General features: G+C 36.8%; 1 protein-coding gene across 3 annotated transcripts in view; it reads left to right on the top strand.

Moving 5' to 3' along the window:
- CATSPERE (catsper channel auxiliary subunit epsilon) overlaps positions 1-19,055 on the top strand; it is a 197,889-nt gene that overhangs the window by 104,339 nt on the left and 74,495 nt on the right. For all 3 annotated transcript variants that reach the window (XR_006705997.1, XM_045453179.1, XM_045453178.1), the window contains 2 exons: positions 2,309-2,415; positions 17,340-17,832. Coding sequence is in view for 2 of the 3 variants with exons in the window: in XM_045453179.1 (XP_045309135.1) it covers positions 2,309-2,415; positions 17,340-17,832 (600 nt within the window). In the remaining variant the exon portion in view is untranslated. The remainder of the gene's footprint in view (positions 1-2,308; positions 2,416-17,339; positions 17,833-19,055) is intronic.

A 19,055-nucleotide genomic window follows, 5' to 3' on the forward strand; every position in this document is an offset into this window, starting at 1 on the left:
TCTACTTTATTCATTCAACAAACACAGGTTTAGTAGGCAAAAACCTCAAGGCAGCAGTGCAGTTTTAGACACATTGGTTTGAAGTGTTTGCAAGACAAGCAAAATCATTGTTAAAAATCTAGTCAGGTACATTGATATTGAACTAGATACAAAATTTGGGATCTGGGCCATAGAATTTGAGCATTTTTATGGAAACTGAATGATACTTGAAGCCATGCGATTGAATAAGATTCTCTAGGAAGAGAATGTACTATGAGAAGGGTACTGGGAGGAAGAGAATCTGGGACCAAGATCAGGGGATCTCCAACAGCAAGGAGCGAACAGTAACATGGAAGCCGAGTAAGAGAGTGTTTCCAAGGGGAGACTAGTCAATAGTCCAATGTGTCAAATGCTGCTGAAAACTCAGATGAGATAAACAAAAAGTATGTTAAGTTTCAAAACATGTAAAACCATATACTGATGTTATAACTAGAAAAATACTTTTAAAAACAATAATGCAAAGTTTGACATCACCATAGTGAAGTTTGTTCTGTCATAGATTCCTAATAGTAAAGTGAACTGGCATGGTCCTTTTAGAAATCGTTTCAAGAATATGCATCAAGAATGTTTAAAGGATTCATAGCTTGTGACCCAGTAATCCCATTTCCCAGAATCTCATCAAAAGAAATAGTCCTAACTGAAAAAACTGTACCACTGATGATATCCATGGCAATAATATTTATAATAGTGAAAGAATAAAGTTACCTAAATGTCCAATAGGGGAGTGTTAAATCAATGCTGATAATCACTTAATTGAATATCATGCTATCATTAAAAATTATGTTTATATAGACTTCCAGTTAAATAACATGGATACATAATAGTAGCCTTCATTTGGTAAATTCTAAGAAATATAATAAATGTGTTTTTATAGATTTATAATTTCTATATGTTAATTTTTGCCATATTTATAAAACTATCTTTAATGACCATGAATCATATCCTCTTAATGAAAAAACCTGTTTTTAAGCTTGTTTGCGGGATTGTCTTAATTTTTCTTAACCTATCCTTTTTTCTATTATTTTTTGTATATGTCACTTATTATATTTTATTCCTATCTTATTCTTTGCTACATTTATTCCCTTCCTTTCCTTTGCAGTTATATTAAAGACAGTTGTATTGTATTTAAAATTCTGAATAGGGGCGCCTGGGTGGCGCAGTCGGTTAAGCATCCGACTTCAGCCAGGTCACGATCTCGCGGTCTGTGAGTTCGAGCCCCGCGTCGGGCTCTGGGCTGATGGCTCGGAGCCTGGAGCCTGTTTCCGATTCTGTGTCTCCCTCTCTCTCTGCCCCTTCCCCGTTCATGCTCTGTCTCTCTCTGTCCCAAAAATAAATAAATGTTGAAAAAAAAAATTAAAAAAATAAAAAAATAAAAAAATAAAAAAAATAAAATTCTGAATAGTGAATATAATTTTCTGGAATGAAACTTAAAATATCCATTATTATTTACCACGCAAACCTATATTTCTCTATCAAAATCAGTAAATGTGTATGCTTTGGAGGCCCTAAGGACCTGACCACGTTCACTCCCAAAATTAAGTTAAATCCTATTAGATAATCCCATATGAATACACCCTGATGATCATCATAGCAATCTCAAAGTCTCCTTTGTTGGTGGCTGACATTTCTAGGAAATTAACTGGAGCATTACTGGAGGATTAGGGCAGAAGGAAGCCATAGAATTTTGGACTGGCTGTCATTATCTGATATTTTATTCTAGGCATTCCCCATAATGAAACCATTGCCTCTATTCCAAAAATACCTATTAGGAAAAATTCCAGGAAGTTCAACTTCTCTTTCAATCTCATTAGAAAAAGAAGCATCAAGTCAGATCTATTGTTATACTAAGAGAAGTTTTGTTAAAGCCTCCAGATGTCATTTGAAACCTACCTTGAAAGAGGGTGTTGTTTTGAAGTCAGATTCGTATAGAAATAATTCTAACAGATTAGTTTAGAAACTCCATTATGTATGTCATTAAAGTTAAGACATAATGTATTTAAAGGTTCCCATAATCTCAATTCATTCAGGAATCTGATTATGTATATTATTTTCAACATGTTGGAAAGGGTATTATAACTTCTTTTTAATTCATAAAGTTCAATGGGAGAAGAAGCATTATGATAGAAAAAACCTGATCTTGAAAATGTGGTAAATCTATAAATATAAATAGTGTCTTAGCTAAAATAACAAATTCAGTACATCATGATATAATTTCAGAATAATTTTGTCTATGAAAAGTAAAAAGAGGAATTTTTTTGTTGTTTTACAGAATTCCATAATACTTAGCAAGCAGTTGGCCACTTTGGGACAGAAGCCTACCATATTTACAACTCTGCAGAGAAAGGTTTATTTTCCAGAGAGTAAAATGAAGAATGGGTATTTAATTTTAAAACTTTGAAATCAAAGCATTAATTTTAATTTAATTTGTTTTAAAACTTCATACATAAATTTTGTTTTAAATTTTGTAAAGTAACTACCAGAAATTTAAAGTAAACGAAATTCTAAATACCTAGTGAAATTTTATGGAATAATCTTATGTGTAATTGCCAAGTAGCTTCTTTCATGATACACACAAAAAATTGTGATAATCAGAACTGGTTACCAACTTAGAAAATGCCAGTCACACCTCTTGATTATAGTTTTATAATTTCATATTAATAGCTAAACTTTAGTCCAAGTTTAGCCTTGGATGTTGGCAAATCCTGTCAATATCTCAAAACGTTTCCTGACAATTCAGAAAAGCGAACCACAGTGGTTTAACTGATGCCAAAATCATTACCACCATCAGTACACATACACACAACAAATTCTACCTCAGGGATAAAATCTGTTACAGTTAAAGTTATTTAGTAGGTGACCATGGGGTTTAGACAGCCTTTCTTAGTCTATTACCACTAGGCACAGGGCAAGGTGCTTATAACTAAAACATACAATTCCTGCCCTCAATGACCTTGCGTTGATTGGGGAGACAAGGAAGCAAATAGACATTATGATAGAGGTGAACCCAGGAGAAATGGAACAGAGGGTGCACAAACAAAGGTTTGAATAAAAGGGAATCAAGGAGGACTTTCCTAAAGAGGTGAAATCTGCATTATTGAAAAGAAATAAAAGTTAGTCAATTGGGGGAACATTCCAGAGAGGCAACATATACAAGGGCCTTTGAGCAGAGACCCGAGAAAGCAGAAAGCAATGCATTTCAGATGATGCAAAGAAGTTGAGTTCGTGAGTAAAGGGTGACATTCAGAGAAGATATTTTTTAAACATCATAATAATCTGGGGCTAAAATTCCTGCTCATTTTGTAAAACTTTGAGAGTTAGGAGAAACCGTTATTATAAAACCTACCAAAGGCTTGTCTGATATAGCCGGCAGGTAGGAAGTTGTAGGTACCGTTTGTTTCTTTCCTACCGTGAACAGCTCTATGGAGCCTCATCTATCACATGATTCACCCTTTTAAAGTGTGCAGTTCAATGGCTTTTAGTATATCTACGGAGTTGTGCAACTATCACCACTGCTTAATTCTAGGACACCTTTATCAACTCAAAAAGAAACCCTATTCCCTCCTCCTCCCAGTCCTTGGTACTATTAATCTATTTTCTGTCTCTATGATTTGCCTATTTTGGCTATTTCATGTCAAGAATCCTGCAATATATAGTCTTTTGCGACTGGCTTCTTTCAGTTAGCATAACGTTCTCAGGGTTCATCCATGTTGTCGCATGTATCAGTATTCCATTCCTAAAAAGGAACAAAATTTGCCAAATATTATTCCATTCTATGGATATATCAACTTTTTAAAACATTCATTCTTCAGTTGATGGAGATTTTGGGTTTTTTTTCCCATTTTAGAGCTATTATGAATAATGCTGCTGTGAACATTTACTTACAAGTCTTTGTGTAGACCTAATGTTTTTATTTGTCCTGAGTGTGTGCCTAGGATTGAAATTGTGAGTCATATGGTATCTAATTTCAGAGAAATTACTTTGTATGATTTCAGTTTTCTTATATGTATTGAGGATTGTTTTATGGCCTAACGTACAGTCTGTCCTGGGGAATTTTCTATGTCCATTTGTGAAGAATGTATGGTCCACTATTGTTGGGTGGACTGTTCTGTAGACGTCTGTTAGGTCTGTTGATATATAGGGTTGTTTAGGTGTTCAATTTCTTTGTTGGTAATCTGCTAGTTGTTGTATCCATTATTTAAGGTGGTATATCAAAGTCTGCGACTATTTCCCCCTTCATTCTGTCAGTTTTTACTTCATGTGTTTTGGGTCTCTGTTGTGAGATGACAACATATATGTTTATCATTATTATACTTTCCTGATAGAAGACAGACTCTTGACATTATAAAATGTTCCTCTTTACTTTCGTAGCTTGCTCAAAGTTACTCAAAGTTGGTTTTGTTTGCTCAAAGTTATTTTCTCTAATATTAGTATAGCCGGTCCAGCTTTCTATGCCTGCCTTTGCATAATATATTTTTTCTACCATTTACTTTGAACAAATTTGTATTTCGGAAACTTAAATGCATCTCCTATGGACAACATATAGTTGGAACTTATTTTGTTATCAGTCTGATAATCCCTGCCATTTCATTGAACTGTTTAGTCTGCTCACATTTAATGTTATTACTGATAGAGTTGGATTTATGTCTGCCATTTTATTTTTACTTCCTATATTTCCTATATAGGAAATTTCCTATATAGGATATTTCCTATATCATGTCTTTTTTGTTCCTCTGTTTTTGTTTTCTTTTGCATTAAGTGAATATTTTCTACTGTAATAATTTAATTACATTAATTTTTTTGCTGCATTTTTGAAATATTTTCTTAGTTTATTCTCTGGGGTTGGCCATATACATATAGCACACTGGAAAAATGAGAACACTTACATTGCACAACAAATTTGAAGGATAATTTTACATTATCACACAATGTTAAAGATGCACATGCCAATAGTTTGCCATTTCAATAACAGTGTATATTCTACAGAAATTCATGCATAAGTACCAGGAGATGTGTGTATTTGTAGCAGAATTGTTATAAATAAATTTTACAAATACAACATCGAATGAAAAAAGCAAGTCACAGAATAAAAACACAATGATTCCATCTAGATAAGGTGCAAAGTTTGAAAAATCAAAGAATATATTGCTTAATAATACATATATGTGGTAAACTGGTTTTATAAAAGATGAGAATTGACTTATGTGTACTAACCTTATATCCTGCAACTTGCTATCATTGCTTATTAGTTCTAGGATTTTTTTGTTTGTTCTTCGGAATTTACTTACTTAGACAATCATGTTCTCTACAAATAAAGAACATTTTATTGCTTCCTTCTCAATCCTGTACACCTTTTATTTCATTGTCTTATCTTACTATGGTAGCTAGTTCTTCCAGTGTGATATTGAATAGGAGTGGTAAGAGGAGACATTGTTGCCTTGTTCTTAGGAGGAATGGATCTAGTTTCTCACCATTAAGTGTTTTGCATGGTTTTTTGTAGATGCTCCTTTATCAAGATGAGGAAGTCCCCCTCCATTGCTTGCTTAGCTGAGAATGTTTGTCATGAATGGGTGTGAGATTTTTGTCAAATGCTTTTTTTGCATCTACTGATGTGATTATACACTTTTTCTTTTTTAACCTGTTGATGTGATGGATTATATTAATTGATTTTTAATACTGAACCAGCCTTGCATAACTGGAATAAATTCCATCTGGTCATGGATCTGAAACTTTTCCAGTAATGTCAAAGGATCTATAACTTTTCCTGTAGTATCTTTATCTAGTTTAAGTATTAGGGTATCTGGTTTTCTCTGTTGTTCTTCTATTCTTCTGTTTTCAATTTACTGATTTCCATTGCAATCTTTTTCTTCTGTTTGATTTAGGTTTATATTGCTTTTTTCCCTCTAGTTTTCTAAGGTGGAAGCTTAGAGTATTGATTTTAGGTCTTTCTTCTTTTCTAAATATTCATTTAATGCCATACATTTCCCTCTAAGCGTTGCTTTCACTGAAGCCCCCAAAGTTTGGTAAGTTGTATTTTTTTCATTTGTTCAAAACACTTTTTCACTTGCATTTCGTTCAAAATATTTTTAAATTTCAGTTCAGATTTCTTCCTTAACCGATGTGTTATTTAGAAGTGTTTAATCTCCAAATCTTTGGGGATTTTTTCCAGTTATCTTTCTGTTATTGAATTCTAGCTTAATTATGTAGTATTTTAAGTACATACTTTGTATAATTTCTATTCTTTTAAATTTCTCAGGTGTGTTTTGTGACCCAAGATATGTGGTGTCATGGTGAATGATCCCTGAGAACTGGAGAAGAATGTATATTCTGCTGTTGCTGGATGAGATATTCTTTATTTGTCAATTAGATACACTTGATAAATGGTGCTGTTCAGTTCAGTTATGTCCTTACTAATTTTCTGCCTGCTGGATCTGTCAATTACTGAAAGGAGGTTGTTGTTGTTGTTGTTAATGTTTATTTATTTTTGAGAGCGAAAGAGAGACAGAACACGAGCAAGGGAACGGCAGAGAGAGGGAGACACAGAATCCGAAGCAGGCTCCAGGCTCTGAGCTGTCAGCACAGAGCTCGAGGCAAGGCTTAAACCCACAAACTGAAAGATAATGACCTGAGCTGAAGTCAGTCGCTTAACCAACTGAGCCACTAGGTGGCCCCTGAAAGAGGAGTTCTGAATCTCTAACCATACTAGTGGATTTTTCTACTTCTTGCGGTTCAATATTGTTCAATAAGGCATACATGTGGCAAAACTAATTTTTATTTTTTTTTCCGTGACAAAATGTCAGATTTATTCAAAGATGTTTACCACATTCCTTGCTCTGTTCTGTATATTATGCTAGACATTATAAGAAACACAGCAAATAGTATGATGCCATTCTTGTCCTTCGGAGATTATAGTAAAGAGAAAGCATTTATTCATATATGTATAATTTTTTAATATGAAATTTATTGTCAAATTGGTTTCTATACAACACCCAGTGCTCATCCCAAAAGGTGCCCTCCTCAATACCCATCACCCACCCCCTCCCTCCCACCCCCCATCAACCCTCAGTTTGTTCTCAATTTTTAAGAGTCTCTTATGCTTTGGCTCTCTTCCTCTCTAACCTCTTTTTTTTTCCTTCCCTCCCCCATGGTCTTCTGTTAAGTGTCTCAGGATCCCCATAAGAGTGAAAACATATGGTATCTGTCTTTTTCTGTATGACTTATTTCACTTAACATAACACTCTCCAGTTCCATCCACGTTGCTACAAAAGGCCATATTTCATTCTTTCTCATTGCCACGTAGTATTCCATTGTGTATAAAAACCATAATTTCTTTATCCATTCGTCAGTTGATGGACATTTAGGCTTTTTCCATAATTTGGCTATTGTTGAGAGTGCTGCTATAAACATTGGGGTACAAGTGCCCCAATGCATCAGCACTCCTGTATCCCTTGGGTAAATCCCTAGCAGTGCTATTGCTGGGTCATAGGGTAGGTCTATTTTTAATTTTTTGAGGAACCTCCACACTTTTCCAGAGTGGCTGCACCAGCTTGCATTCCCACCAACAGTGCAAGAGGGTTCCCGTTTCTCCACATCCTCGCCAGCATCTATAGTCTCCTGATTTGTTCATTTTAGCCACTCTGACTGGCGTGAGGTGATATCTGAGTGTGGTTTTGATTTGTGTTTCCCTGATGAGGAGCGACGTGGAGCATCTTTTCATGTGCCTGTTGACCATCTGGATGTCTTCTTTAGAGAAGTGTCTATTCATGTTTTCTGCCCATTTCTTCACTGGATTACTTGTTTTTCAGGTGTGGAGTTTGGTGAGCTCTTTATAGATTTTGGATACTAGCCCTTTGTCCAATATGTCATTTGCAAATATCTTTTCCCATTCCGTTGGTTGCCTTTTAGTTTTGTTGATTGTTTCCTTTGCTGTGCAGAAGATTTTTATCTTCATGAGGTCCTAATAGTTCATTTTTGCTTTTAATTCCCTTGCCTTTGGGGATGTGTCAAGTAAGAAATTGCTGTGGGTGAGGTCAGAGAGGTTTTTTCCTGCTTTCTTCTCTAGGGTTTTGATGGTTTCCTGTCTCACATTCAGGTCCTTTATCCATTTTGAGTTTTATTTTTGTGAATGGTGTAAGAAAGTGATCTAGTTTCATCCTTCTGCATGTTGCTGTCCAGTTCTCCCAGCATCATTGGTTAAAGAGACTGTCTTTTTTCCATTGGATATTCTTTCCTGCTTTGTCAAAGATCAGTTGGCCATACTTTTGTGGGTTTAGTTCTGGGGTTTCTATTCTATTCCCTTGGTCCATGTGTCTGTTTTTGTGCCAATACCATGCTGTCTTGATGATTACAGCTTTGTAGTAGAGGCTAAAGTCTGGGATTGTGATGCCTCCTGCTTTGGTCTTCTTCAAAATTACTTTGGCTATTCGGGGCCTTTTGTGATTCCATACGAATTTTAGGATTGCTTGTTCTAGCTTCAAGAAGAATGCTGGTGCAATTTTGATTGGGATTGCACTGAATGTGTAGATAGCTTTGGGTAGTATTGACATTTTAACAATATTTATTCTTCCAATGCATGAGCATGGAATGTTTTCCCATTTCTGTGTATCTTCTTCAATTTCCTTCATAAGCTTTCTATGGTTTTCAGCATACAGATCTTTTACATCTTTGGTTAGGTTTATTCCTAGGTATTTTATGCTTCTTGGTGCAATTGTGAATGGGATCAGTTTCTTTATTTGTCTTTCTGTTGCTTCATTATTAGTGTATAAGAATGCAACTGATTTCTGTACATTGATTTTGTATCCTGCGACTTTGCTGAATTCATCTATCAGTTCTAGCAGACTTCTGGTCTGGTCTATCGGATTTTCCATGTATGATATCATGTCATCTTCAAAAAGTGAAAGCTTAACTTCATATTTGCCAGTTTTGATGCCTTTGATTTCCTTTTGTTGTCTGATTGCTGATGCTAGCACTTCCAACACTATGTTAAAAAACAGCGGTGAGAGTGGACATCCTTGTTGTGTTCCTGATCTCAGGGGGAAAGCTCTCAGTTTTTCCCCATTGAGAATGATATTAGCTGTGGGCTTTTCATAAATGGCTTTTATGATCTTTAAGTATATTCCTTCTATCCCAACTTTCTCGAGGGTTTTTATTAAGAAAGGATGCTGAATTTTGTCAAATGCTTTTTCTGCATCGATTTTACAGGATCATATGCTTCTTTTCTTTTATTAATGTGATATATCACATTGATTTGCAAATGTTGAACCAACCCTGCAGCCCAGGAATGAATCCCACTTGATCATGGTGAATAATTCTTTTTATATGCTGTTGAATTCGATGTGCTAGTATCTTATTGAGAATTTTTGCATCCATATTCATCAGGGATATTGGCCTGTAGTTTTTTTTGTTTTGTTTTGTTTTGTTTTGTTTTGTTTTGTTTTGTTTTTTGCTGGATCTCTGTCTGATTTGGGAATCAAAGTAATGCTGGCTTAATAGAATAAGTCTGGAAGTTTTCCTTCCCTTTCTATTTTTTGGAACAGCTTGAGAAGGATAGGTATTATCTCTGCTTTAAATGTCTGGTAGAATTCCCCTGGGAAGCCATCTGGTCCTGGACTCTTATTTGTTGGGAGATTTTTGATAACTGATTCAATTTCTTCACTGGTTATGGATCTGTTCAAGCTTTCTATTTCTTCCTGTTTGAGTTTTGGAAGGGTGTGGGTGTTTAGGAATTTGTCCATTTCTTCCAGGTTGTCCAGTTTGTTGGCATATAATTTTTCATAGTATTCCCTGATAATTGCTTGTGTTTTGAGGGATTGGTTGTAATAATTCCATTTTCATTCCTGATTTTATCTATTTGGGTCATCTCCCTTTTTTTTTTTTTTTTTTTTTTTTGAGAAGCCTGGCTAGAGGTTTATCAATTTTGTTTATTTTTTCAAAAAACCAACTCTTGGTTTCATTGATCTGCTTTACAGTTTTTTTTAGTTTCTATATTGTTTATTTCTGCTCTGATCTTTATTATTTCTCCTCTTCTGCTGGGTTTGGGGTATATTTGATGTTCTGCTTCTGTTTCCTTTAAGTGTGCTGTTAGATTTTATATTTGGGATTTTTCTTGTTTCTTGAGATAGGCTTGGATTGCAATGTATTTTCCTCTCAGGACAGCCTTTGCTGCATCCCAAAGCGTTTGGATTGTTGTCTTTTCATTTAGAAATAAATGAAAATTTCTTTAGAAATATAAATTTCATTTAGAAAGAAATAAAAATTTCTTCTTTAATTGCCTGGTTGACCCATTCATTCTTTAGTAGGGTGTTCTCTAACCTCCATGCTTTTGGAGGTTTTCCAGACTTTTTCCTGTGGTTGATTTCAAGCTTCATAGCATTGTGGTCTGAAATATGCATGGTATGATCAATACTTGTATACTTATGAAGAGCTGTTTTGTGACCCAGTATGTGATCTGTCTTGGAGAATGTTCCATGTGCACTCAAGAAGAAAGTATATTGTGTTGCTTTGGGATGCAGAGTTCTACATATACCTGTCAAGTCCATCTGATCCAATGTATCATTCAGGGCCCTTGTTTCTTTATTGATCTTGTGTCTAGATGATCTATCCATTGTTGTAAGTGGAGTATTAAAGTCCCCTGCAATTACCACATTCTTATCAATAAGATTGCTTATGTTCGTGATTAATTGTTTTATATATTTGGGGGCTCCCGTATTCAGCGCATAGACATTTATAATTGTTAGCTCTTTCTGATGGATAGGCCTTGTAATTATCATATAATTCCCTTCTTCATCTCTTGTTACAGCCTTTAATTTAAAGTCTAGTTTGTCTGATCTAAGTCTGGCTACTCCAGCTTTCTTCTGAGTTCCAGTAGCATGATAGATAGTTCTCCATCCCCTCACTTTCAATCTGAAGGTGTCCTCAGGTCTAAAATGAGTCTCTTGTAGACAGCAAATAGATGGGTCTTGTTTTTTTTATCCATTCTGATACCCTACGTCTTTTGGTTGGAGCATTTAGTCCATTTACATTCAGTGTTATTATAGAAAGATATGGGTTTAGAGTCATTGTGATGTCTGTAGGTTTCATGCCTGTAGTGATGTCTCTGGTACTTTGTCGTCCTTGCAACGTTTCACTCACAGGATCCCCTTAGGATCTCTTGTAGGGCTGGTTTAGTGGTGATGAATTCCTTCAGTTTTTGTTTGTTTGGGAAGACCTTTATCTGTTCTTCTATTCTGAATGACAGACTTGCTGGATAAAGGATTCTCAGCTGTATATTTTTTCTGTTCATCCCATTGAAGATTTCCTGCCATTCTTTGCTGGCCTGCCAAGTTTCAGTAGATAGGTCTGTCAATAGTCTTATCAGTCTCCCTTTATATGTTAGAGCATGTTTATCCCTAGCTGCTTTCAGAATTTTCTCTTTATCCTTGTATTTTGCCAGTTTCACTATGATATGTCGTGCAGAAGGTCGATTCAAGTTACGTCTGAAGGGAGTTCTCTGTGCCTCTTGGATTTCAATGCCTTTTTCCTTCCCCAGATCAGGGAAGTTCTCAGCTATGATTTCTTCAAGTATACCTTCAGCACCTTTCTCTCTTTCTTCCTCCTCTGGAATACCAATTATGCATACATTATTATGTTTTATCGCATCACTTAGTTCTCTAATTCTCCCCTCATACTCCTGGATTTTTTTCTCTCTTTTTCTCAGCTTCCTCTTTTTCCACATTTTTATCATCTGGTTCACCTATTCTCTCCTCTGCCTCTTCAATCTGAGCTGCGGTCACCTCCATTTTATTTTGCAGCTCATTTGTAGCATTTTTTAGCTCCTCCTGACTGTTTCTTAGTCCCTTGATCTCTGTAGTAATAGATTCTCTGTTGTCCTCTCTACTTTTTTCAAGCCCAACGATTAATTTTATGACTATTATTTTCAATTCATTTTCTCTTACATTGCTTAAATTGGTTTTGATCAGTTTGTTAGCTGTCGTTACTTCCTGGAGTTTCTTTTGAGGAGAATTCTTCCATTTCATCATTTTGGATAGTCCCTGGAGTGGCATGGAACTGCAGGGCTCTTCCCCTGTGCTGTCTGGAGTAATTGCCTTGGTGGGTGAGGCTGCAGTCAGACCTGATGTCTGCCCCCAGCCCAGCGCTGGGGCCACAGTCAGACTGGTGTGTACCTTATCTTCCCCTCTCCCAGTGGCAGCACTCACTGTGGAGTGGTGTAGACCCTGTCTGGGCTACTTGCACACTGCCAGACTTGTGGTGCTGCTTCTATAGGATCTTGTGTATTAGCCAGGGTGGATCCACAAGGTGCACAGGGGTGGGAGGGCAGACTCAGCTCGCTTTGCCTTTGGTGACCCACTTTGGGAGGGGCCCTGTGGCACAGGGTGGTGGCGGCGGCGGGGGGTGGGGGGGAGGCAGACCTGCCGGAGAGATGGATCCACAGAAGCACAGCATTGGGTGTTTGCGTGGTGCAAGCAAGTTCCCTGACGGGAACTAGTTCCCTTTGGGATTTTGGCTGGGGGATGGGCGAGGGAGATGGCGCTGGCCAGCGCCTTTGTTCCCTGCGAAGCTGAGCTCTGTCCTCTGGGGCTCAACAACTCTCCCTTTTGTTGTTCTCTAGCCCTCCTGCTCTCGGAGCAGAGCTGTTGACTTATAACATTCCAGATGTTAAGTCCCACTGGCTGTCAGAACACACTCCGTCCGACCCCTCCACTTTTGCAAACCGGATTTGGGGGTTCTGTCTTGCAGGGTGAGCTGGCTGCCCCTCCACCACCCCGGCTCCCTCCCGCCAGTCCGTGTAGTGTGCGCACCTCCTCTCCACCCTTCCTGCCCTCTTCCATGGGCCTCTTGTCTACGCTTGCTCCAGAGAGTCCGCTCTGCTAGTCTTCTGGCGGTTTTCTGGGTTATTTAGGGAGATGTGGGTGGAATCTAAGTGGTCAGCCAGACGTGGTGAGCCCAGCGGCCTCCTACACCGCCATCTTCCCTGGAAAACCTCTGAGAGTCTATGTATCCAAAACTAATTTTTAAAAAGCACAGGAATGTGAACACAAGCGCAAACACAAAATCAGGCGAGTGTTTATGTGTAAGCAGGTAGGAGTGGAGGAAGGAGAGACGTGGAGCATTTCTAAGGTATGGGTAGCGTTCTGATTCTTGATCTAGGTGATTAATACACAGATGTTCATCTCAGTATTATTCTTTAAATGTGTGTGTGTATCATATACTCTTTTTGTATATATGATACATTCATAATAAAATTATTAAATATGTGGTTTTTAAAATTTTTTTAATGTTTATTTATTTTTGAGAGACAGAATGAGACAGAAGATGAGTGGGGGAGGGACAGAGAGAGAGAGAGGGAGACACAGAATCCGAAGCAGGCTCCAGGCTCTGAGCTGACAGCACGGGGCTCAAACCCATGAACTGTGAGATCATGACCTGAGCCGAAGTCAGATGCTCAACTGACTGAGCCACCCAGGTGTCCCCTAAATATGTGGCATTTTTAAAGAATCACAAAGAAAAAAAAAATATATATATATATATATAATATTAGAGGTTCATTTTTTTTTACTTTACATCCAAATTAGTTAGCATGTAGTGAAACAATGATTTCAGGAGTAGATTCCTTAATGCCCCTTACCCATTTAGCCCATCCCCCCTCCTACAACCCCTCTAGTAACCCTCAGTTTGTTCTCCATATGTATGAGTCTGTTTTGTTTTGTCCCCCTCCTTGTATATATATATATATATATATATATATATATATATATATATATTAATATTGCCTTGGATGCCATAAAATACCATCCACATGATGGTTTAGAATCAGGGTTTAGAAAAGGTTATCCTTATAAAAGATACATTTTGTAGTAAAATAAGAAAGCAAAATAGAAGAGATAGTTTTGGGCAGGACTTAAAAAACACTAGAACATAAAGACAGGAGAATGGAAGAGGAACTCCCACGGGACATTAAGAGCACCAATAGTTCTGACAGGCAAACAGAAAGAACACACTTGAAATATAATATGGTAAGGGAAATTGAATAGGAAAAAATATGGAGATTTCCTGAAAATTATTTGGAATGCTTGAATTTTTTCCTGGATATAATTAAGGGGCCATTGATGTTTCTAAGCAGAACAGCACTTAATGAAATTCAGTTTAAAGGAGATAAATTACAACATGGCAGATTAAATACAATTGTTTATCTCCACTCTCCCCCATAATCTCAGTAAGATAGTTGCAAGCCTACAAGGAGAAGCAATGGGAAGGGAGGCAAGAAAGTAGAAAGCAGAGAGAGAAGTGGTAACTGACTTAGTAGAGCATGAAATTGTATTAATTAAGAGCTCACAGAGGGAATTCTAAAGTGATGGGGACCCCCCAGTGTGCCTTCAGTTCTTTCCTCCTGCTCTGCTCCCTGAATATGGAAACCTAGCAGATATCCTGGCAAGATAGAAGAGGAGTTTTCTTTGTGTTAACTGATCAGACCTACTCAAAATAACTTAAATTGGAGTCAGAAAGGAAAAAGCACGATGGAGCACACGGGGAGCAAGAAGTGACCCACACACAACTTGTTACAACTTCTCTCTTAAATATTAGACAACCAAAGACTAACAGAGAATTATAGGTTCCAATATGAATGTCAGACACCTGAATCAATAAAAAGAGCAGTAGAACTCAGAGGAAACAACACATAGAGCAAGCCAAAGAAAAGGTCACAAAAATGTATAAAATCTTCAGAGAAAGAGAAGATATTATACACATAAAAGAAATTAAGATGTTATAAAATGGGAAAGAAGTAAGAAAAGAATTTTGAAACGTGTATGATCACCATAAAAAACATTTGAAAACAAAATGATAGACGTGGAAAATTGAAGATGTGGTTTATATATACAATGGAATACCTACTTGGCAATCAGAAGGAATGAAATCCTGCCATTTGTAACAGCATGGATGGAACTGGAGGGTATTATGCTAAGTGAAATAAGTTAGTCATAAAAAAGACAGATATCATATGTTTTCACTCATATGTGGAACTTGAGAAATTTAACAGAAGACCACGGGGGGAAGGGAAGGGGAAAAAATAGTTTTAAACAGAAAGGGAGGCAAACTATAAGAGACTCTTGAGGAAAATAAACTGAGGGTTGATAGGGGGACGGGGGGCTGGGAAATGGGTGATGGGCATTGAGGAGGGCACTTGTTGGGATGAGCACTGGGTGTTGTATGTAAGCAATGAATCACGGCAATCTACCCCCCAAACCAAGAGCACACTGTATGTACTGTAAGTTAGCTAACTTGACAATAAATTATATAGAAATAGAGAAAGAAAGAAAGAAAGAAAGAAAGAAAGAAAGAAAGAGAAATAAAGGCAGTTAAAAAAAATAAGGAAAAAGAAAATTGAAATGCTCAGTATGTCTTAGCTAGGCCTTGAGTGCTGGCTCCTTTCTAGGCCTTGTAGATAGGAAGTTATCCATTCAAACAAAATAGTCACCGATGCTTAGTTATAATGGGGCTATACACATATGAAATTATTATTGTATATAGAATAATATATTTATATTTATATATATATACATATGTGTGTGTGTGTGTATATATATATATATGACAATGTAACAAAATGGTACTGATGTTTTTTTATGTTTATCTATTTATTTTGAGAGAGAGAGAGGGAGAGAGAGAGAGAAAGTGGGGAAGGGGCAAAGAGAGAGGGAGAGAGAGAGAATCCCAGGCAGGCTGTGCACTGTTAGTGCAGAGCCTGAGGTGGGGCTTGAACTCACAAACCATGAGATCATGACCTGAGCTGAAATCAAGAGTCAGATGCTTAACCAATGAGCCACCCAGGCACCCCATGATGATTTTAGAAATTGTACTTTAAACTGATGTTACCGAGTCAGTAGCGTAGCTTGCCAAAAACAGTAATTGCATTGAGTGTCATGGCAGCATGGTGATTTGGTGATAACCCTACAAATGCCCCAACATGGGCTGCCTTGACCTGCCAGGACCACAGTCCGAGTGGGCAGAATGCCATCACCCAGGTATGTATTCACTGAGGAAATAGAAAACTCAAGAGATGTTCACTGAACATCTACAACCCGACATCTCCTCGATTGCCCTGCTAAGAAACTCTCCTTGGAATTTTTCACGACTTCTGAGATTCATGGTAGAATGCTTGTTTTCACAAATACCTCTGTATGTCCACTCAAAAGATAGACCCAGCCCTGTTGAATAATAGAATACCAAGAAAAAAAGGGGAGATCCTAAAATCTTAAAGAAAGGCAACCCATTTAAATAATAGCAAGAATCAGTGTATCATCTGGCTTTTCATTAGTAAACTTTAATACAAAAAGAAGGGAGAAGATGCCCTCAGAGCTCTGACGTCTCTGCCTAATTTATCCAGTAGGTGTGTAAAATATTTTCAGATATTCGGGGGTCTTAAAATTTTATGTTCATATATTTTCTATTCACATATACATGAATGTACGTTCATATTTCACACTCATATATATTTTTTATGTTCAATTTTATACTTTCACAGAGAGGTACTGAAGGATGTGCTTTAGCCAAACCAGAAAGATCAAAGCTCTGGACTGAGAACATGGTGCCTTCAGCCCAGAGAGTTATGAAATGAACAAGTACTAGATGACCTGTCTTTACCACATGGAAAATATTAGGGAGCACCATTTCACCTCCTGGCACACTTAGGAAACAACAGATTTTCAAAATCAAATAATTATTAACTCTAAGAGAAGGATTATGAATATATATGTGTATATGTGAAGATGTAATTGTAGTACAATAACTGGCTCAGTAGTAAACAATATTTACACAGTAAAACAATGTAAACCCTATAGGTTTAGCTAAACACTGTGATGTTGGAGAAGAGACGTATGGGTAGTTAAACTTTATGAGCAATACATCTTCATCTGTCATATAAGAAGCCAATAGATAATGTGTAAAAATTATATATTAAGAGAGAAGCATAAGAATATTTGAGAATTTGGAGACACACTGCAAATGAGAGAGCTGTAAGAGTCCAGATTGTTTTCCTTTGGGAACAAGAGTGAAGAATGTGGAGAAATGGGGCAGGGGTAGCCTTTTAGTGCTATTTAATTTGTTTCACCCAGATTTATGTTGATAAAAATAAAATTTTTTAAAAGATGATAAATGTCAGTAGTGTACAAAATGGATGAGAAGAGAGGCCATTACATTTTTATACATTCTATGTTTATAATTTCTACACTTAATTCTAATATTTTATATACATAATTTTTTATATTTAATTTTTATATTTTTAATTTTCATATTCTTCTTCTTCTTAGGACCTGGCATATTTCAGTGCCAATGACAACAGATGATGTGCTAAAGGAAATTAAAGGAAATCAAGTGGCTTTCCAAGACTGCTTTATCGCAGATGTTCTTTTCCTGCTGACCTTCCCTTTGTTGACAATGCCCGAGATTCCTGACTCTTTACCAATCACTTCACCGCAAGGTAGTCAGTTAATATTAGCCTGGGCTACTTGTGTTCTTTCATCGGTTGTGGTGGTAGCTGATATGGAGACCTTTCAAACAAATGATTCATTCCGTACTTGGACCAGAATCAGAGTGCCTCCAAACATTTTGACTGACGATGAGAGACACAACGTGTCTGATGTGAACATATCGTGGGATGGAATATTTTTTCTAATAAATGGTATTCTTTACATCAAAACTTTTACTGCGTTCAAAAGACTGGGAAGAAATGAAAATCTTCCTGATGGTGGAATTATTGGCGTTACCTCAAGAAAATGGTGTTGGGCCAGACATTTATTAAAGGTTAGTAAAAGATTATATATATATATATATATATGTATATTAGACTTACACATTTAGACAAATTCACCATATCACTTAATTCCATGATATAAAAGAGACTATACTATGCAGATTTTGCAGAGCTATTTTATTTTTGGTGGTAAGTAAAACCATCTTCCTAACCTAAATTTTCAGAAACCTCTGTTTAGAGATGCATTTCCAACAACAAAGAATGAAATAAATCTTGGTTGTTATTATGCAGAGTCATTTAATTATATTATGAGAGTTTTGTTTTACCTCGATGTGGGCAAAAGGCCCAAAAAACTATTTTACCCAAAGATATCATGTGCTCTCAAAATTGTATTAACTTTTCTTTTTGACAATATAGTGAATAAAATATTTTAGACATTCTGACAGGTGTGAGGTAATATCTCCTTGTAGTTTTGATTTGCATTTCCCTGATAATGAGTGATGTTGAGCATCTTTTCATGTGTCTGTTGGCCATTGGCGTGTTTTCTTTGAAAAAATGTCCATTTATGTCTTCTGCCCATTTTTTTTAATTTTTAAAATTTTTATTTTTTAATTTACACCCAAGTTAGTTAGCATATAGTGCAACCATGATTTCAGAAGTAGATTCCTTAATGCCCCTTACCCATTTAGCCCATTCCCCCTCCCACAGCCTCTCCAGCAACCCTCTGTTTGTTCTCCATATTTAAGAGTCTGTTTTGTCCCCCTCCCTGTTTTTATATTACTTTTGCTTCCCTTCCCTTCTGTTCATGTGTTTTGGATCTTAAAGTCTTAACATGAGTGAAGTCACATGATATTTGTCTTTCTCTGACTAATTCATTTAGCATAATACCCTCTAGTTCTATCCATGTAGTTGCAAATGTCAAGATTTCATTCTTTTTGATTGCCAAGTAATACTCCATTGTATATATACACCACGTCTTCTTTATCCATTCATCCATCGATGGACATTTGCGCTCTTCCCATACTTTGGCTACTGTTGGTAGCGCTGCTATAAACATTGGGGTGCGTATGCCCCTTCAAAACAGCACACCTGTATCCCTTGGATAGATACCTAGTAGTGCAATTGCTGGGGCATACGGTAGTTCTATTTTTAATTTTTTGAGGAACCTCCATACTGTTTTCCACAGTGGCTGCACCAGCTTGCATTCCCACCAACAATGCAAAAGAGAGCCTCTTTCTCTGCAGCCTCGCCAACATCTGTTGTTGCCTGAGTT

This window comes from Leopardus geoffroyi, chromosome C3, assembly GCF_018350155.1.
Source record: "Leopardus geoffroyi isolate Oge1 chromosome C3, O.geoffroyi_Oge1_pat1.0, whole genome shotgun sequence".
Classification (NCBI taxonomy): Eukaryota; Metazoa; Chordata; class Mammalia; order Carnivora; family Felidae; genus Leopardus; species Leopardus geoffroyi.